Source organism: Sinohyriopsis cumingii, chromosome 17 (assembly GCF_028554795.1).
Source record: "Sinohyriopsis cumingii isolate HCF-2022 chromosome 17, ASM2855479v2, whole genome shotgun sequence".
NCBI classification, from domain to species: Eukaryota; Metazoa; Mollusca; class Bivalvia; order Unionida; family Unionidae; genus Sinohyriopsis; species Sinohyriopsis cumingii.
This window is the reverse complement of record NC_142977.1, coordinates 105,479,972-105,503,362: the sequence shown is the minus strand read 5'-3', so window position 1 is coordinate 105,503,362 and position 23,391 is coordinate 105,479,972. Positions and strand designations below refer to the sequence as shown.

Genomic DNA, 23,391 nt, shown 5'->3' with positions numbered 1-23,391 from the left:
AACAAAATCACCACAGCTCCCCACTTTTGCTTGTAAATAATCCATGACTATTATTTTTTGTCCCAAAAGTCAGAAATTCACTGGTGTTATCATTAGTTCAGATACTTTGGAATTTTGTTGTTTATGGTTTTACTAGTACTAGTACATTTTATAATTATTATTATTATATAAAGAAAACCTTGTATGAAAACTGTTGATGCTGTTGTGATACCTGCAAAATTATTATCCTAATGCTATATTGCCAAGGAACACTAGTTTACCAACAATTCACACAGATTACACTGTTGTTTATTTTATTGTTGAAGTTCTAGGTTTGTTACATCATTGGTGGAAATGTTGGCATCGCTAATATTATGTCAATTTTGGCTGTCAATATGATGAATTTATTGGGCAAGATAGACATAATTATTTAACTGAACGATATTTAACTCTGATTTCAGTTGCCAATAACTTGACAGTGGACAAGTTCTGATAGGAAACATTGTTTTCAATAAACTCAGCTTAATTCAATTTTGTGTCAAGTAGTCTGCCATTCCTGTGGCCGTGCCAAACTTGAATTGATGCAGAAGCCAACTGTCTGTCATAAATCATCCCTTGTCAGACTGTTTCCTTTGGTGTGATATGGTAGCAACCTGTCACACACTCAAATATCCGCTTAGTTCCATCAGTGCATCTCCTAAATGTGATGTTGCAATGTATGGACACCCTACCCTGAAAAGCATCCTGCCATGCAACAGCATCCATTTTGAACCAGCATACAGATATATACACATGTACATACATGTATACATACATATATACAAACAGTGTATGTTTTGGATTTTTTAATGTATCTTTAAAAAAAATTCAGTCATATCGCTATGATGTCTGCATTGTGGCAGTTAATAGTGATATCTAGCATTGGGGCATCATGGCGCAATCATGTAGCATGATGTCCCGCTCAGTCACCAGGCTGACCAGTCCTAACACTAACCTCTTAGTGCTGAGTGTCTAGCGAGACAGCTGTAAAGTACCATTTTATAAGTCTTTGATATGACTCTGCCGGGGTTTGAACCCATGATCTCCCGCATCCAAGGTGGACAACATATGTACATACATGCATACATACACATGAGGGAGATGGGTGGGGTGTTTTTTTAAAACAGTTTAAAAATTAGTGTTTCGATCAGCTTTCACTTGCCTGCACCTGAGACTCTGCAACATGTTTCAGGAAGCTGACAGGCAGTTGTGCTATATTTATGCTAAGGAAGGTAAGCGTGTACAGTACTGGTATGTTCATGGAATAGTGAGACTAATGTTGGAAACAGCTTGGTTAAAAAATATGGTTGCAGAATAGGATTGCAATTTCAGTATTACAGCAAAATTGGAAAATTTTAACAATAAAAACATATTCCAAAGGGATCAAATGACTGATGTTGTAAATTACAATATGTCCACTTTTTTCCCCATCATCTATGCATTCTAAACATGCACTGCAAAGCATATTGAATTGAATTAAATGTGAGCTCACTTTATTAATTTTATTTTATTTGCCTTGATTGTTATAGCATGAAATAATATCAAATTACCATATATACTCACAAGTTGTGTCCAACTGCAGACATCGTAGACCCAAATCTGTCATTACATAATGCACCAGAATATCATGGTATATGTTCTTTGTTCTACTAATTACTCCTATCAGTGTGCATAGACCCAGATCTGCCAATGCATCATGCTACCTGGGCCTGTGCAGTTTATATGTGGACTCAACTTATGAATGAATATATATGATACATTATGTGTATTTGACAAGTCAGCTACAAATTTTAACCTTTAAACAATAGAAATCATGCCACTTTCAGGTCATTACATTTTTGCAAATATAGTTAATTTAGTGTATTTGTGACCAGTTTTGTTCCCCACAGTTTGCTTATTAACAAGTTTAATTTGCTCTATTAGAGTGAACAATATTTTATTAAACTAAGTTGTCTTACTAAATTTGTCACAAAGTTTAAGCTCATAAAGTTTTCTTTCACATATAGTTGTTTTATTTAATCAAAATTTTCTATTTAATTATATTGTAGGCTGCATGCAGTGTGATCATTGGCTGTTACAGTGGTTACTTTGTCTGGGCCATGGTTCTCAGTGTTATCTACCGATGTAAAGATCCATTATCACTCATTGTTCTAACAATCTTCACCCTCACCTGTGTTATACTGTGGTTTGTTAAAACTCGCTTCCGTGACAACATCCAAAACCTTTTAGAGAGACTCAAGAGCTGTGTAACAGGCTGCATTTCCAGAATTTTGAATGTGTGAGTTGATATAAAGTTGTCCTTGAAAAGAGAAAAAGACCACAAAACTGGATTGTCACAGGCAACATGACACATTTAGTTCATTACTATAACATAAGCTGGGATTTTTCTTGAGCAAATTGAGTGGTACCTGGTGGCCATTAGTATATATATATATATATATATATATATATATATATATATATATATATATATATATATATATATATATCCAAAGAACTATGCATAATTTTGAAATGTTTTATATTGGGATTGGGTCCCATTTTTGGCCCTAGATAACCCATTTCAGTAAAATCTCTGCCAACTTTTTCAGCCATATCGCTATGATATCTGCAGTGTGGCAGTTTATAGTGATGCCTAGCAATGGAGCATCATGCTGCAGACATGTAGCATGATGTCCCATGTCACATTATCCTGACACCAGGCTGACCAATCCTAACACTAATCTCTTAATGCTGAGTGCCTAGTGAAGCAGCTTGCATCTGTTAATAACATTTTTATAAGTCCTTGGTATAACTTGGCCAGGGTTTGAAACTCAACCTACCAGAGTGGTACCAGATGGATATGGTACATAGCATTACACAAGAGTTGTTGTTGTTGTTGTGGGGTTTAACACCATTTTTCAGCACACTATAGGCTATGCATGGCGGTCAGTATTAATGGTGGAGGAAAAACCTGAGAAAACCCTGGGAAGAACCACCAACCCATGAGAAGCTACTGGCAAGCTTTCTCACATACCCACATTTTACACAAGAGTCTTATTACCAGATGGAGAGAGACAGAGACAGACAGACAGACAGACAGGCAGACAGACAGAGTTGGCCACAATACAGCTCTTAATAACAACACATCTCCTGTTTATTAGGCACGTATGGATGAACATCATATTTCATTATTTAGTAGCATAAATGTTTGTATTATGTAGTTCATTATAATGGGGGGTATACCCATTGTTCCCAAAGATATTCATTATGAGGAAGTACACTCTGTCTCTCCCATAGACATTCATTATAAGGCAGTACATTCTATTACTCCCAAAGACATTCATTATAAGGCAGTACACTCTATTACTCCCACATATATTCATTATAAGGCAGTACACTCTATTACTCCCATAGACATTCGTTATAAGGCAGTACACTCTATTACTCCCACAGACATTCATTATAAGGCAGTACACTCTATTACTCCCACAGACATTCATTATAAGGCAGTACACTCTATTACTCCACAGACATTCATTATAAGGCAGTACACTCTATTACTCCCATAGACATTCATTATAAGGCAGTATACTCTATTACTCCCACGGACATTCATTATAAGGCAGTACACTCTATTACTCCCACATATATTCATTATAAGGCAGTACACTCTATTACTCCCATAGACATTCGTTATAAGGCAGTACACTCTATTACTCCCATAGACATTCATTATAAGGCAGTACACTCTATTACTCCCACAGACATTCATTATAAGGCAGTACACTCTATTACTCCCATAGACATTCATTATAAGGCAGTACACTCTATTACTCCCACAGACATTCATTATAAGGCAGTACACTCTATTACTCCCACAGACATTCATTATAAGGCAGTACACTCTATTACTCCCATAGACATTCATTATAAGGCAGTATACTCTATTACTCCTATGGACATTCATTATAAGGCAGTACACTCTATTACTCCCACATATATTCATTATAAGGCAGTACACTCTATTACTCCCACAGACATTCGTTATAAGGCAGTACACTCTATTACTCCCATAGACATTCATTATAAGGCAGTACACTCTATTACTCCCACAGACATTCATTATAAGGCAGTACACTCTATTACTCCCATAGACATTCATTATAAGGCCATAGTACACTCTATTACTGCCACAGACATTCATTATAAGGCAGTATACTCTATTACTCCCACAGACATTCATTATAAGGCAGTAAACTCTATTACTCCCACAGACATTCATTATAAGGCAGTACACTATTACTCCCATAGACATTCATTATAAGGCAGTACTCTATTACTCCCATAGACATTCATTATAAGGCAGTATGCTCTATTACTCCCACAGACATTCATTATAAGGCAGTACACTCTATTACTCCCACAGACATTCATTATAAGGCGGTATACTCTATTACTCCCACGGACATTCATTATAAGGCAGTACACTCTATTACTCCCATAGACATTCATTATAAGGCAGTATACTCTATTACTCCCATGGACATTCATTATAAGGCAGTACACTCTATTACTCCCACATATATTCATTATAAGGCAGTACACTCTATTACTCCCATAGACATTCGTTATAAGGCAGTACACTCTATTACTCCCACAGACATTCATTATAAGGCAGTACACTCTATTACTCCCATAGACATTCATTATAAGGCCATAGTACACTCTATTACTGCCACAGACATTCATTATAAGGCAGTATACTCTATTACTCCCACAGACATTCATTATAAGGCAGTACACTCTATTACTCCCACAGACATTCATTATAAGGCAGTACACTATTACTCCCATAGACATTCATTATAAGGCAGTACTCTATTACTCCCATAGACATTCATTATAAGGCAGTATGCTCTATTACTCCCACAGACATTCATTATAAGGCAGTACACTCTATTACTCCCACAGACATTCATTATAAGGCAGTACACTCTATTACTCCCATAGACATTCATTATAAGGCGGTATACTCTATTACTCCCATGGACATTCATTATAAGGCAGTACACTCTATTACTCCCATAGACATTCATTATAAGGCAGTACACTCTATTACTCCCATGGACATTCATTATAAGGCAGTACACTCTATTACTCCCACATATATTCATTATAAGGCAGTACACTCTATTACTCCCATAGACATTCGTTATAAGGCAGTACACTCTATTACTCCCATAGACATTCATTATAAGGCAGTACACTCTATTACTCCCACAGACATTCATTATAAGGCAGTACACTCTATTACTCCCATAGACATTCATTATAAGGCCATAGTACACTCTATTACTGCCACAGACATTCATTATAAGGCAGTATACTCTATTACTCCCACAGACATTCATCATAAGGCAGTACACTCTATTACTCCCACAGACATTCATTATAAGGCAGTACACTCTATTACTCCCATAGACATTCGTTATAAGGCAGTATACTCTATTACTCCCATGGACATTCATTATAAGGCAGTACACTCTATTACTCCCACATATATTCATTAAAAGGCAGTACACTCTATTACTCCCATAGACATTCGTTATAAGGCAGTACACTCTATTACTCCCACAGACATTCATTATAAGGCCATAGTACACTCTATTACTCCCACATATATTCATTATAAGGCAGTACACTCTATTACTCCCACAGACATTCATTATAAGGCAGTACATTCTATTACTCCCACAGACATTCATTATAAGGCAGTACACTCTATTACTCCCATAGACATTCATTATAAGGCAGTATACTCTATTACTCCCACGGACATTCATTATAAGGCAGTACACTCTATTACTCCCACATATATTCATTATAAGGCAGTACACTCTATTACTCCCATAGACATTCGTTATAAGGCAGTACATTATATTACTCCCATAGACATTCATTATAAGGCCATAGTACACTCTATTACTCCCACATATATTCATTATAAGACAGTACACTCTATTACTCCCATAGACATTCGTTATAAGGCAGTACACTCTATTACTCCCACAGACATTCATTATAAGGCCATAGTACACTCTATTACTCCCACATATATTCATTATAAGGCAGTACACTCTATTACTCCCACAGACATTCATTATAAGGCAGTACATTCTATTACTCCCACAGACATTCATTATAAGGCAGTACACTCTATTACTCCCATAGACATTCATTATAAGGCAGTATACTCTATTACTCCCACGGACATTCATTATAAGGCAGTACACTCTATTACTCCCACATATATTCATTATAAGGCAGTACACTCTATTACTCCCATAGACATTCGTTATAAGGCAGTACATTATATTACTCCCATAGACATTCATTATAAGGCCATAGTACACTCTATTACTCCCACATATATTCATTATAAGACAGTACACTCTATTACTCCCATAGACATTCATTATAAGGCAGTACACTATTACTCCCATAGACATTCATTATAAGGCAGTATGCTCTATTACTCCCACAGACATTCATTATAAGGCAGTACACTCTATTACTCCCACAGACATTCATTATAAGGCAGTACACTCTATTACTCCCATAGACATTCATTATAAGGCGGTATACTCTATTACTCCCATGGACATTCATTATAAGGCAGTACACTCTATTACTCCCATAGACATTCATTATAAGGCAGTACACTATTACTCCCATAGACATTCATTATAAGGCAGTATGCTCTATTACTCCCACAGACATTCATTATAAGGCAGTACACTTTATTACTCCCATAGACATTCATTATAAGGCAGTACACTCTATTACTCCCACAGACATTCATTATAAGGCATTACACTCTATTACTCCCATAGACATTCATTATAAGGCAGTATACTCTATCACTCCCATGGACATTCATTATAAGACAGTACACTCTATTACTCCCACAGACATTCATTATAAGGCAGTACACTCTATTACTCCCACAGACATTCATTATAAGGCAGTACACTCTATTACTCCCACAGACATTAATTATAAGCTGGTATACTCTAATGTTACCAAAGCCATTCATTATAAGGCAGCATACCCTAGTGCTACCATAGAACTGTAAGTTCATTAAACATCAGGTGTGCACAATCCATGGGCCAGAACGTGTTATGTCTGGCCCTCAATGCAAATTAAAACAACACAGAAGTCTGGCCCGTGAACAGTAATTATATTAAAGAAATGTGTTTTGCAGCCCTCAAGTGGTCTTAGAAAATGCAATCTGGTCCTTGGCCAAAAAAGGTTGTGCACCCCTGTTCTACATGAATGATTTCATTAATGTACTGTGTTGTCATGACTCAAAGAGTCCCAGTGACATCACAAGTTCTTTCACTAAAATGAAGAATGATATTGCATGTATAAATAAGGTGTCATGAATTACAGTGGTTTAATTATCTTATATTTTAGAATTCTTTTGCTGATGGTGTTTGGTGGTATTGTAGCAATAGTTGCTGTAACAGTTTGGAGGCGCCCAATGAATCTGATAGCCTTGGTGGGACTACTGTTTTTCCTAGGACTTCTCTGGATTTTTTCTGCCCAACCATCTCAGGTACATACATTTGCATGTTTCATTCAACCTGAAAAATTCTTTGATAATGAAGGGCTTCCTTGAATTAAAAAAAAGTGGGTTATCCTTGAAAGGTCCCTGAAATTGTTGAAGTACTCCTTTCATTTTCTTAGACTCCTTATGTATCTCAGAGAATAAAAAATGTTTTAAATTTAAACTTTTTGTTGTATGCATATTTTTATTTTCCTCTATTTTCTTTTTATAGCCATTTATACGGTGACAAACAAAATAGTTTACAGATAAAATTAAATTTCCATTAGACTAAATACTGCTTGGAAACTTTTTGGCGTACTTGAATAGCCCATAAAAAAAACTCTCAGGGGCTGTAAAAACTATGATATATTAGTTTGTGATAAAATGTATCTTTATGCATTTGCAAATTTAACTTGCTGATTGATTATACATCGTATTTTGTAGAAGCAGGCCATAAAGAACATAACATATTTTGTCGCTGATTTTACATACACTTAAATTTTCATACATCATTAGTGCACAAAATTCAAAATCTTTCTTGTTGCCTTAAATTTTTGTTAAAAGTATTTTTTTATTCTCGTTATTATATTCTAAGTATTTGTAATTAGGAATGGGCTTAAATTCATAATATTTTTGTATGTATAATTTTTTGTGCCTCACACCTCCAATGTTGAAGTCATATTGGGATCTTGCATTGCTGATTATATTGTCACAATGCTTATTGATGGGTACAGAGCTACCTAGACTGATATTTTCACCCATTTTATATACATTTTATAAAGTGTTACAACAGGGATAAATATGTTGCATCATATTTGAGTTTCACTTGTGTTATCATCTGCATCAGAGCACAGGTAATGCAGATAAATTAAAAGACGATAAAAATATTAACATTTTTGATGAATCTGAAATAAAGGGACAATTAAATAGTCAGTAACCTCCCACCCCCAATCTTCAAGAATGTATCAAGGAAGGTACAGTTTTGTATGATGATTGAAATTACATGCAGCGACAATTTAGGATGGAAAAAATCATCCATCAATTTAAAAAAATTAAACAAGTACCTTAATAACTGCTTTTGTTTTCAGTACAAACTTGCTTCAAGCAAAAACCTGAATTTGCATTACTTTTACTATTTACAAAAAGTGTGGACAGTGATCCATAGGTTTATTTATGCATACTTGCAAACATATGAACTTGCATTCATCATGATGATGGGTATATTACTGTAAGCTGACAACATTCGGGATAGAGAGCTCATATCTTGGAAGATGATTTGTGGAAGAATATAGGGTTGAATTATAGTTCTCAATTTTTGTTATCTGTCATTGAGTTAGGTGAAAGAAAAAGCAGAAAATAAAAAAGAACAATATGGAATTCATGACAGAGATGATGAAAATCTGAGTAGACAACAACAGTATTATGCTTTTCTGCAAATTTATGTATTTATTTATTATTTCTAACTTAGGTAAAATGGCGGCCAGTGATAGGTGGAATGGTTCTCCAGTTTTACTTTGCAGTGATAATTTTGAAGTGGAACACAGGCTATAAGGTGTTTCAGTTCATTGGAGAGAGAATTCAGGCATTCCTGACCTTCACAGACTATGGATCAAAGTTTGTCTTCGGAGAGAAATTCACAGAGCATATATTTGCCATGAAGGTTTGTGTGCTATTAAATATAATCCGACTGCTTGAATTTTGAACTAGATCTATATACCAATTCACTTTTTACATCAGATATATTTACCTTTCCAAATGGAAATTAAATAGTATTCAAAAATGTAAAAAGTATGAAACGTTTCCCTGGTATGCTGCATGTGTACACTTCTCTCCAACTAATCAATATGGAAAAAATGGCTTATGCAAATGAACCAATTTGTAGAAAATATACTAAAGATATGACCCCAAAAAATAAAATTCAAACTTTGGGTATATGATTGAAGAGAAAAAATGTTTAGCCTCTGAAGTTGACTACTTTTGGTATAATTTTGTTTGCTCTATTAAATTTCTACATCAATATTGAATATGAAAGTAGTGAAATTTCTGAAGGTAGAAAATTATTCAAAAAGTTAGTTTTCTGTTGTTGGATGTTATCTAGCTTTTAATGACATAAGAAAATTGTCTCATTTACCTGAGAATTTTCCAAGTAAATTTCTGTGTACCAAGCTATAAATAATTTAAGAATTTTCAATGTTATGATTATCCACAACATTTATTGTGTAATGTGGCAGTATGCAGTGTCATTAATAGTTGCAATATACCTCTCAGATGCAACCTCTGCTGCACATTTTCCCCATATCCTGGGTCACCTGGCCAACATTGTCTTTCATTGCTTTACAATAAAAGGTCAAATCAGTGCATGGGGAAAATAAGGTAGTGAATTGAAAATGAGGCACCATTTTGGGGCACTTGATGGTTTTCAGCATTCACAAAGTAAAATTTAATTTTATAATGTAGACAAGCATGCCAATTCACACCCTTGAGATAAACAAAAGTAAATTTTATATCAGCCAGAAAAAATTTTGTACAGTCAAGTTTATGATGTATTATCTTAAATTCATTTTTGATGTTTTTTTTTATGTCATGCACACTATGCTGTCATAGCTGAGTCTATCCTTCCATTAAGTGTTTCATCTTTACACTATTGGAAACTATCAGAAACTCCTACCATGGACAAAGCTTCCTGGAATAAAAAAGGTACAGTTGTCCTAGAAAATTATCCATAATTGATGAAATGAAGGAACAATGATGGAAAGTCATTGAGTAACAAGATCATTATATCAGAATGGAGAAATTTGTCAATGTATTTTCCAGTAAATCATGATGTTTTTGGAGTGTAGGTTAGGGTGTGCAGTAACATTCTGTATATTGATTTAGCATTGTGGAAGAACTAAATCCTAACCTTTTCTATTGCCAACAGGTCTTGCCAGTGGTTGTGTTCTTCAGTTGTGCCATCAACATACTGTACTATATTGGTGCCATGCAGATTATCATTAGCAAAATTGGCTGGGTGTATAGGAAAGTCCTCCATACCACAGCCCCTGAGTCTGTGTGTGCCGCAGCTAATATCTTCATTGGCATGGTAGGATACTTTTAATAAGTATTTATGAGATCTAATTAACAAAAAAGGCAAAAATTTGTAAATCATATTTACCCGTTACCTCGTAGAGCAAAGTTACCCAGTGCAGTGCACTATAAATAGAACACCTGTTACCTATTCGACTCCATACACATAGGCCTGCCTGTTAACTGTTAAGCAATGTAGTGTATGTTATGTTTAACAGCAATTTTAACCATTTTACATTTTTGGTACACATCTATTATGTATGGAAAAATTTAAGAGTAAAGTCTGATCGTTATAGCTGTGTAGTTATTTTTCACAGAAGAATTTTTTATGTGCTTTCAAATTTTGAGAGAGCTCTTTCACCGTCAAGTCAGTGAAGCCATGTGACCAACCGTAGCTGCCATTTCTCATACTCAAAATTTACAAGTTTTTTGTCTGCATCTACATCACTAAGTCATCTGAATTTGATAATTTATAAAAACTAATTGCTGCCTACATCAATATCAAAGCCTTAACCAAAGTTATTGAAGCTTTCATAGTTCTGATTCTAATCGTGAAAACTTCGTAAGTACTAAATGAAATCCGTGACCTCCATTTTGGAGAGTGGAGAATATGGCCCAGTTACTTTAAATAGCAGATTTCGACCAGTACATAAACAGTGACCATGTGATCTGACATAATTGTCATTCACAGAAATGAATGTAGTATCTAATGGGGGGGGTTTCCCCAAAGGTGACGCTACGAAAACCCGCTTAAAATGGCTGATGTTTACAGTGGGCGTCAAAAAGGTGCTTCCATGTGAATAGAGTAGAGGCTTCCAAAGGTGCTTGCATGAGGTAAAGGGTTAAGGAATTAGATCTCAGTAAATGATTTAGGTAAGAAAAATTTACCATTTTAGTCACTTAATTTGCATCAAATTTTTTAAATAAATTTTTAGAATATGTACATTTGTAATGTTAATTGCAAGTATAATAATTGACCCTATTATACTAAATTATTGATGTTTGGTTTTTTTTTTTTAGTCCAAGGTAAATTCCATGTCAGTTTCAGAATTTTTTACGACTTTTGTTCTAGGCCACTATTTTTAACATAATAGTCAAAACCTCAGAAAAATGAGCCCATAACTTTTTCTCTCCACCTCCCCCATCATATAGTGATATTAAATACATTAATCTGGTATGGGGTTTTAGAAGAAAAGAAATGGTCATTTTGTATGAAATTTTCACTTAAACCTTTATCTCATTGAACCATTTTACCTTTTTATGGCATATTATCTCAAGTAGATTTAACAGTAAAATCTGATCTTTATAGTTGTATAGTTATATTTAACGAAAGAATTTTTTATATGCTTTAACATCTTGACAGAATTAAAACCACTTTTGGACTTAGAAATATGTAGTTTCAAGAGACATCTAACTCTCTTTGTCTTATATTTTGCATCTAATTGCATCTAAAAAAATTTAATGACCCAGGTGTCTCGTTTTTATTTTCAGTCAGAAGCCCCCATCATGATTCGTCCATTTTTGGGACTAATGACTCTGTCAGAGCTGAATGCTGTAATGACAGGAGGATTTGCAACTATTGCTGGAGGTGTAATGGCTGCCTACATCTCATTTGGGGTATGTTCAAGCTCAATACAGTTGGCACAACTTTTCAATACAGTTGGCATAACTTCTTTGCAACAGTAGCCAATTCTGCAATGTCTCTAGCGTTAATACACTTAAAATACCATATTTACTGCATTTGTAATTATGGTTGCATGGTCTTTTACACCTTAAGTGTATATATGTCTACACAAATATCTTGCCAGTACTTACTCATTTTTCATTTCATGTCAGTATGAAATTTGTTCTAAAAGTGTAAATAACATTTGATCTCCCGTGTAAAACGTTACAGTTACGATATAAAAGATGATGTACTACTGATTCTGAAACAGTGGCTTTTAATGATTTTCTGTCAGTTAGGGCCACAGAAATAATTAAAGAAATTTTGCTTTTGTCTGTCAGGTGTTCTTGTGTTGTCATATTTGGCTATAAAACTATTTTATGCAAATTTTTTAGTTATTTTTAGAAACTTTCAGTAGGTCCACATGCGACAACTAATTTTATAATTTTACAAGATATAAAGGTATGCTTAGAATATCATTTTGGTTGTCACATGTGAAAAGCGGGAAAATGTATGTCTGGTAATGTTCATTGATCTCATGCATATCTGTAACAATCAAGTATTATCTACATTTAAATTGACACATCAGCTACAATTAGCACATCAAATAATGTTGGCATAAAGCAGATACATTCTTACGAAATAACCAGTGTATACAGTTATAGATGAAGAATTTGTGATAGTCATATGAATTTTCCCCACCATGCTTAAAGATTGCAGGAGGCAAAGGACAAATTTGGATAAGGGCCAATTTTGGCCCCCAAATTAGCCATAAATTAAAGCGATTTTTGTAAGAGCATTTGTTATGGTTAAACCATGACCATTATATGTTCACTGTAAGAAATATACATATTATGTAATAAAACGCTGATATAGATATTTGATTTTGTTCATAAATGGGTACATGTTCACAGGAATGGCCTTAGCAAATGTGGGGCCCACTTTGGATCATTTAGGCTAGGCCCTCTGGACTTGCATGTATGGGCCCACTGTGAGCACGGCATTTGAAAAACACTTTTAAACAAGTTTTATATGATATTGAACTTAAAATTTTCTTCCATCACTTTCTCTCTATAGACATATTTGTTTAAATTACTAACGTGCAGGGCCCCTGTCAGCGTGGGGCCCGGTTACAGTAACATGCCAACCATTACGCTTTTGGTGTAATCATTATGCTTTTTTTCACTAAATTAGCCCTTAAGCATAAACATATTTGGATTATGTGTTTTCGGTATATCCCCCTCCTATAAAAATAAAAATATTTTTTTCACATTTTTATTAACATCCCATTAATCCCATAGACCATATTCTAGAAAAGACGGCTTCTATATAACTACGACATAAGAGTATGCTTGTCCATAGACTTACATGCACTTTCCTAACAGTATTATGTTCTATTTATAAAAGCTGCCCTATTTCCAAGAAACAGGCTGGTTCTACTTTCAAACTTTTGATCTCAGTTTCTATTTATAGCAGCTGTATGGCTTAGTCAGGAGAGAACAGACTGGTTTTCTAACTTGCAATCTTTGCTCACAGATTCTTGTTCAAATTCATATCTGGTACAGAACCATTCTGTAGGTATTTGGCACTAATAGTCAAGTCGGAATTATTCTAGTCGATGCATGTGTTAGAGCAAAAACTGTTTTTCAAATAATTTCACAGATTGATTAGAAAAGATGAAAAATCAATTCAGAGATGAATACATGAGTTACGTATTACAGCGTTCCATTCCAGGGTAGCTTCATGCCCCTTGCAGGCTGTGTGGAAGGGATTTTAATATTGATCATGGTGGTAAAACAAAGAAACATTGAATTAGCTCATTTTACTAACTCCAATACTAAGGTAACTTCTTTTTTTTACAGCAGAACTAAATTGTGGACACGAATTTTATAAATTCAGAGGCATTATTTACCAAGTTCTTAATAGAACACTGACTACCCCTAGTGCTAGAAGACTACATTGGTCCTTTGTTCAAACAGATGTTTCCTGATTCCAGAATCGCCAAAAATATGCATGCACAAGAACAAAATCATATAATATTGTCAGGTGTTTAGCAGAAGATACTTCACTTACAATTGCAGAAGCCATGAAAATTGGACCGTTTAGTATTGCAATAGACAGGAGTAGTGATTATGATGACAAAAAAGTGTACCCAGTCTTTGTAAGAGACTTTGACAACGAAAAGGGCAAAGTCAGAGTGCACTTCTTTCATTACCAGAATTAACAGTAGATTCCACTGGAGAAAACATTTTTGCATTGGCTTGATAATGCTTTGAATAAATATTGCAGAACTGTATGGGGTTTTCAGCCGATGCTGCATCAGTGATGACTAGAATTCATAAAGGAGTTGCATTTTATATTTTGAAAAATGTCTACATCATTTTTCATATCAGGTTGTCTCAGTTATATGATGTACAATGCTGTAGGAAAGGCTGCTGATAAATTGGAAGGAGAACTCCTGAAGTGTCAAGTTGGCACTCTACCTGACTATGTACTTCATGTGGACAGAGTTGATTTTTTTCATCTTATTTCCCAGCTAAAAGATCAAGATATATATTTCCTCTTCTTTGTCAGGTTATGAAAGGAATATTGGTTCTTTACCATTCTAATGCTGACTGTGAGAGATTGTTCAGTATTGTTAACAAAAATAAAACTGAATTCAGATTCAGGCTCTGTAACCCAGCACTTAGTGCTCTACTGGTATGCAAAACATTCATAATCTCAGCTGATACAAAGTGTTTTGAAATGCAGTATGAGAGACTGTTGCTTTTTAAAGCTGAAAGTGCTATATATGAAAATTTGAAGCAGTAAACGATGTTAAAAGTCCAGAGGGATAAATAAATCATTTTGTCCATATGCTTATTGAATTTTTATCATGTTATATGTGGATTACTCTTTTTCTGCTCGGATTACTCTTTTTGTCCACTTGGATTACACTTTTTCCTCACCAGGGGTTGGTATGTATGCGGTTAGGCCAAGTTGGTCCAATTGGTTAAAGGCCACCCCTGTATGTTCATCAGAAACCTCAACTTTTGGCCATATTTCTGCATCTTCTAAGACTGCAACAATGTACAAGCGCAATCAAAAACATGAATGACGATGGGAATAACAAGTACAATTGTATTTGTTCCTTAACTTTATCATTTTAAATAGCATTTATTCTTTTAATTTGTGTCATAAATATTCTACTCATGTTTGAATTCACAATCTAAACTAAAAAGCATTAAAATATGAAATAATAATGTGAATCATACAAATCTTACAGACCATGAGAGTACTGAAAGCAGCATTCAACAAATGTTTTAGCATCATTATTCGTTGGTTTTCATTTCTTGAATTCATCACACAACTTAAAAATATCATATGCAGTAAGGAAATTGAAAACTAGATCTTGGTCTCCAGCTGACTGTAAAACATATAAAATCGACTGCACTTCTTAAAGAAGTATTTATTAAAGAAAGGGATTATGTTATACACTTATAAATTTTCCTTTTAATAGCATGATGTGTGCAATCTTTTCTTGCTTAATTTTAAAGGAAGAACATAATTTTTTGGACAATTGATGTTACCTCACAAAGCAACATGCTATTCTACATGCTGTAGTTTTCCAATTATATTGTCATACAACCCAAATGGTGTAAAGGTATAGTGCCTGACAGCTAATCACCACTAAATTTTAATCTAATTGGATTTAGATTGTCATACAACCCAAATGGTGTAAAAGTAAAGTGCCTGACAGCTAATCACCACTAAATTTTAATCTAATTGGGTTTTTAATTTATGTAAATTCAGTTTGTTTTAATTTTTCCTGCAATGATTAATGCTTTTCCTCTGATGCAATTCCTTTATTTTTGACCATGGTTTTTGTGTCACAGATTGATGATCAATACCCGATCCAAAGTTTTACATTAGCTTAAAAATAACACTGAAAGTATTTGTTTTTAAATAATTATCTAGCTCGTTTATCATTGCACTGTTTCCTGAAGCTGATTAATACAAAAATAATTCTCGAGACCATTCATGTGTGTGAGTGTGTGTATGAGAGAGAGATAGAGAGAGACTATTAGAATGACTACAGTCGGAAAAAGTTCATAGGTGACAAAGCCATTTCTTCACATCTTTGCTAATGTTAAGTTGCTGGAGTTTGAATGTCTTATGCACATATTTTCTTTTATCTTTAAATTTGTATGTTGTCAGGCGAGATGGTGGACCATAGCTGCTCCATGTTTTCATAAAAAATTATATAAACTAATAAATTTATTGCTGTCCTCTTCTTAGGTACAGAATTCTCTTTATGCTTGAGTAAACAACCATTTTTAGTAAGTCCAAATATCCCTGGACTTGATGTGTGTGTGCACGTGTTTGCATGTGCCTGGGTGTGTACACATGCATATTGTGCTTGAGTGTGAATGTATATAAATTCTTGTTATGTTCTCCTTTTCTGATGCACATGGAAAATATTTTTTACAATTTTCACACCTGAAACTTTGTGGATTTCCTTGTTTAATGGCTTTATCAAACATTAATACATAGTAGTGTACGTCATTGGAAGGTTTGGTTCCATGTTTACATACAAGAAGAAAAATGCTGCTTTGTCAATTAGAACTTCAATGCCATATTACCTTCTTTATCTGAAGTAAAAGGGTTTTGGGAATATAAACTACAGACTATAAAGAGAAACTGCAATGGTGTACATCTTGGTCATAATGGACCATTGTTATATACATGGCATAAATTATGACATAATGGACCATCCTTGTAAAATGGCATGAATTATATCATAATGAACCATCCTTGTACATGGCATAAATTATAACGTAATGGACCATCCTTGTACAGTACATGGCATGAATTATATCATAATGGACCATCCTTGTACATGGCATAAATTATATCATAATGGACCATCCTTGTATATGGCATGAATTATATCATAATGGACCATCCTTGTATATGGCATGAATTATATCATAATGGACCATCCTTGTACATGGCATAAATTATGACGTAATGGACCATCCTTGTAAAATGACATGAATTATATCATAATGGACCATCCTTGTATATGGCATGAATTATATCATAATGGACCATCCTTGTACATGGCATAAATTATATCATAATGGACCATCCTTGTATATGGCATGAATTATATCATAATCAGGGATCGTCCTGGGCTTCGCCAATGTCGCAAATTGCGATTTTTTTTCCTTATTGGCGACAAAAATATCCCATCTGGCGATTTTTTTGGCGACAGACTTTTTGGTTATTTAATTTGTACATACAATCATGGATTTGGACTGGATAAATTAAAAGGGAGAATGAAAGGAAGCCACAAACTTGACTAAGCAATGCATTGGAATCAATCTGTTATACAAACGATCCTTTGTTCGTATTGACAACCCCATCTTTACAGTGCATTGTTACATCATAATCTGCTTATGCTGACATCTGGGCTGAGTACTGTATGCTGTGATACCGTCAGTCATGCTACCGAACTATACCTACAACTGACCGACTTCTGAAGGTGCAAATAGAACAGATACAATTAATTGAATGGCTGATCCTTCTAGTTTTTTTTTTTTTTACCAATACAATAGTTTTGCTGAACCTTCATAGAAAACTGATAACCTTTGAAGTACCGACTACTATATATAAATACAAAGCAAATGGAAAAAATCTCAATCACAATTATATCTGTCGCCTGTACAGCATTTTACTCATTGATCTTTTCCTTTTGCCATCAATCCGTGTTACCGCTGCAGAGACTTAAACTCCGCAACAAGAAATAGCACAAAAAAAAACAGTTTTGCATAATTAATAATAATTATTTATTTCGCAAAATACAGGAGTGAATGAACCCCAAAATTGGGTGTGAATTTATGCTTATATATACGGTCCAATATTGCCAGGTGTTGACTCGTGTAAGTTTCATTCGTGGGAATGGAGATCCTATTTTGCTTGTCGAGAAAATTCATACAGCATTCAGTGATCATTCTTGGGATTTAGGAAGCAATTCACTACAAGCTTTGTGAAGCTAGCAGCTAGCCTTGGGGGTGGGGGGGGGGGGCTGCTGACAGACTACTGGTGTCACCTGTCAGCACTGTAGACTGTGAACGTAGATTCAGTAAGATGAACCTCATAAAAACTGACATCAGAAATAAACTCTGCATTTCATCTCTCGAGAATTTAATGAGAATCAGCATGTACAGATGTGAAAAATTAGACTTTGAAACTACACTCAACAAGTGGGCAGCCCTAAAATCGCGACGGATCTTCATGTAACACTTTGTAACATTTTGTTAATGCTTGTTGTAATTAGAGTATTAACTAACCCATCTTTTGTAATTTTCATTGCCTGTTACATTAATAGACTAAATTAACACTTGAAAAAACGTACACTACTTGTTCTGGCGACACGTTTTGAAAATTGGCGACAAAATATTGAGGTTGGCGATTTTTTTGGCGACAGCTTTTTAAAAGCCAGGACCATCCCTGATAATGGACCATCCTTGTATATGGCATGAATTATATCATAATGGACCCTCCTTATACATGGCATAAATTATATCATAATGGACCATCCTTGTATATGGCATAAATTATATCATAATGGACCATCCTTGTATATTGCATAAATTATATCATAATGGACCATCCTTGTACATGGCATAAATTATATCATAATGGACCATCCTTGTATATGGCATGAATTATATCATAATGGACCATCCTTATACATGGCATAAATTATATCATAATGGACCATCCTTGTATATGGCATAAATTATATCATAATGGACCATCCTTGTATATTGCATAAATTATATCATAATGGACCATTCTTGTATATGGCATGAATTATGTCATAATGGACCATCCTTGTATATGGCATAAATTATATCATAATGGACCATCCTTGTACAGTACATGGCATGAATTATATCATAATGGACCATTATTGTATATGGCATGAATTTCTCCAAAAATAAAAACTTGGTGCCATTTCATGATTATATTGACCAGTGAATATACAGGAGCTCTTTTTGTAATTAATGAGGAGATGTTATGTTCCAATTAGTTATGTTACAGTAATGATGGTAATTATAAAATCATGGGGAGGGGAGCTGTACACACTGGAACAATTAATAAGTTTATATTAATTTGTCTTACTGTATTTTATATTTTAGCAATTCCAGCCATTTTGGAAAACCCATATGATATCAAATATGTAACCATTGCCTGTCCTCTCGAAGTCTGGACAATTAATGTATTAAAACTGATAATGGTCAGTGCAGTAATAAAACCATGCTGTTTATGTTGCACAAGTGCCTTACATGTGGTGTTTTACAGCTGTTGTGTACAATATCTCTTCCATTTCCTACCCCTTCTGAGTTTGAAAAATGTTGCAGTGGCATAAATTGTAAAATTGAATCTGGCAAAAAGAGAACTACTGATACAGTTTTGTAGAAACTGAATAATAAGCAGATTATGTCAATCTTTCTAAAATTCTTGTTGTGAAAAGTAATTTACATTTTCTCCAAGGGCAGTAGATTCCAGTCACTTTAAAATTCAAATTACAGGGATGTTGTGCCAAATGTTGTTTATCACTTTTGTAAATAACATTGCATTGTTGAGTGATTTTATTTTTATCTTATCAGGTTATCATTGGCAAAATAGTAGTAGAACATACCAATATTCTTAAAGTTTATAATAATTGACCATTTAAGGTACCCGCAGAGCACCTACTGTGTGCCTCTGTAATGAATGCCCCATGTGCCCTTGCTGTATCTAAGCTTCTGTACCCAGAGACAGAAACCAGCAGGATTAGGAAGTTGACTGACATTGACCTCAGTGAAAAGTAAGTTATCTATATGATACCATTCTACTCTTCTTAGGATACACCTGGACCATTTCAATTTTATTGTTACAGCCTAGAAAACAACATAATGTTGGCAAGCTATATACATGATACCATTCTACTCTTGTTATGATACCACTGGACCATTTCAATTTTATTGTTACAGCCTAGAAAACAACATAATGTTGGCAAGCTATATACATGATACCATTCTGCTGTAGTAATTGTTTCAAAATTCAGAACGGCTAAACAACAACCATTCATGGTACAGTTAAACAATTTCAGTTTCATTAGCAACATAAATCTCCCAATATGTTTACAATAATTTTTAAAGTATAGTATTCTTTAAAAAAAATTTTTAGGCCAGAAGATAAAAGAATAAAAGCTAAAATAAATTATGAAATTGATTTGTGCATCTGTCTAACTGAGCCAGTTGTTTTGCCCAGTACTTGAAGTGCTAAGTACATTTTATATATATATATATATATATGTATATGTATATATATATATATATATATATATATATATATATATATATATATATATATATATATATATATATATATATATAAAATGTTTAAAAAAATAAAATATGAAAAATGCCTACATACCTATCTTAATTTTAAAACCAGTGCAATAGGAAACATGTTTTTCTTTGCCTCATATTGCACATATTTAGTTGGGCTCAATGGGTTGTGATATTACATTTTTATAATCAATACTATTGGTTCGTAACTTTGTTGTTCACTGCCATTAATTCTAATTTCTCTGCCATATTTAGTAATTATATTTAAAAAAATAAAATCTGAAATCAATATTAAACAGATATCTTTGTAATTTCCCCTGGTTTATAATTTAAAAGGCCTGCCATTTCCTATTGCCTTGCAGAAAGGAGAGGAACATTCTGGAGGCTGCTGCAGCTGGTGCCTCTGCATCCATCAAGCTTGTTGCCAACATTGCAGCCAACCTGATTGCTTTTCTTGCTTTGCTTGCCTTCGTCAATGCCATGTTGTCATGGTTGGGGAGTTTTGTGTGTCATCCTGAGCTGTCATTCCAGGTATTATTTTGATTGGTCCCATTGTTGCAATGAATTTGAGCTTAGGAACATTTTCTAACACAGCAGTTTGTTTATATTTGTGAACTATATGCATGATAAACTGTGTACATCAAGCAGTTACTAAATATTTATTAAACTGAGAAAGGGTAACCAACGAAAAATAGTTACAGTTATAACAATGGATATGTCTCCAAAATCTGTAATTAAAACAAGTGATCACTGCAACAAAATATACCAAATTGGTGTCAATAGCAAGATTATTTTGAAATTAGATTTTTCTGATACGAAAGAAATTTTGGAACATTACTTAATGTATCATTGATGCATTAAAAAAAATAAATGGTGTTATAACAATGAAATAATAGCCATTAGTTTTCTCTTGTCAAGCTGATCTGTTCCTATGTGTTCATGCCGGTTGCCTATATGATGGGTGTGGACTGGACAGATGCTGGGGCTGTTGGAGAATTTATTGGGATAAAGACATTCCTGAACGAGTTTGTCGCCTACAAAGAGCTTTCAGTCCTCATATCCAACAGACTCAGCTGTACTGGATCTTTCCTCTCTGTAAGTCTGAATGCTAACTGTTGAAAAACAGGAATATGGAAAATATTAAACTTAACAAAAAAATTAACTTTAATTATCATTTACTTTAGTACAGAGAAACCTTTCTTGTTATGAGACCACCTGTCTGGAGAGATCAGCTTGTAAATGCTTGAATTTATTGATTATATAGTGTTAATACATGTCACGAGAGACCATGAATAATTAGCCAGACGGGTGGCATTTCAAAACAGGTTCTATTGTATATACATGGATCAAACAATTTGTGACATGTATGTAATTACAAATTGCAATCTTCAGTCTTTTTCATTACTGTACACATATGACTTTGGAAGAAAATAAGATGTTTATCAGATGATAGATAATCATTCATAAAGTTGGCCAATGTTGAATCCTGATTATGGTTACCATGACGAAGGATATTGCATGCCTATTTTGTAATCAGTAGTGGTTTATTAAGCTTACTTGTAGAGAAAGTAAATTTAAATCCCAAAGTTTACATCTTAATTATATTTCTCCCAATCAGTAAATAATTACTGTCCATGCCCTGGATAATTACAATAATTACAATCCATCTCATAATTAATTTACTCCCTACTTGTACATGTGCATCCACTTGTAGAGTTTAAATTTCGCCCATGGAAACTTTGACCAGAGTCTGTCATAAGTTTGTAGGCTTGTTTGGGCATTTACATCTTGTATTAAAGTAAGGTCAGAGCCTGTCTTAGGTTTTTAGACTTGATTCTATGCATTTATATCTTATAGGTAAGGTCAGTGTCCATCTCAAGATTTTAGACTTTGTTCATTTATATCTGTAAATTAGGTCGCAGGCCTTCTTAGGTTTTTAGGCTTGATTCTATGCATTTATATCTTGTAGGTAAGGTCAGAGCTGATCACTACATATGCTCTGTGTGGATTTGCCAATCTCAGTTCTATTGGTGTACAGCTTGGTGGGCTGTGTCCAATGGCACCCAGTCGCCGTGGCGATCTTGCAGAGGTTGTGCTTCGCTCACTGTTTGGTGGGATCATCGTGTCTTTGATGACAGCATCCATAGCAGGTATGAGAAAATTAAAATTTGTTATCTAGACATTTTGGCTGAACGAATGTCAGCTGACGGAAGAAAATTCTAGACTTGTCAAAAAAGTTAGTCTTTGTCATGAAATAATATGTAAGAGCTGGAGAGATATACTGAAATTCAGTTCCGTTGAGAGCTTCAATCTGAAATTAACATCCTAGACCAAAATAGGTGCCCTGATTGGCCAAGTGGTCTAAAGTACTTGCCTTTACTGATCACTGCCATCTCACCTCTGTCTGCTTGGGTCTGATTCTTGGGTTTGGCCAGTGTGGGTATTTGAGAAAGCTTGCCAGTAGCTTCCTGTGGGTTGGTGGTTCTTACTGAGGTATTTATGGGTTCTTCCTCCATCAAATATATAGGATGCCATATCATATGCTGAAAAATAATGTTAAACCCCAAAACAACAACAACTACACCAAAATACATTAAAGATACTTTAAGATGTGTAAACATGATTAAAGGATGACATGTAAAATACCCACACCAACAATGTCCAGC

At 34.4% G+C, this 23,391-nt stretch overlaps 1 protein-coding gene across 1 annotated transcript in view; it reads left to right on the top strand.

Moving 5' to 3' along the window:
- Window positions 1-23,391, top strand: part of LOC149779613 (uncharacterized) — a 47,335-nt gene that overhangs the window by 9,781 nt on the left and 14,163 nt on the right. Inside the window, exons 4-12 of the mRNA XM_089940401.1 lie at window positions 2,067-2,296; window positions 7,477-7,618; window positions 9,078-9,269; window positions 10,530-10,691; window positions 12,167-12,292; window positions 20,069-20,199; window positions 21,088-21,256; window positions 21,644-21,820; window positions 22,695-22,875. Coding sequence (XP_089796527.1) covers window positions 2,067-2,296; window positions 7,477-7,618; window positions 9,078-9,269; window positions 10,530-10,691; window positions 12,167-12,292; window positions 20,069-20,199; window positions 21,088-21,256; window positions 21,644-21,820; window positions 22,695-22,875 — 1,510 coding nt within the window. The remainder of the gene's footprint in view (window positions 1-2,066; window positions 2,297-7,476; window positions 7,619-9,077; window positions 9,270-10,529; window positions 10,692-12,166; window positions 12,293-20,068; window positions 20,200-21,087; window positions 21,257-21,643; window positions 21,821-22,694; window positions 22,876-23,391) is intronic.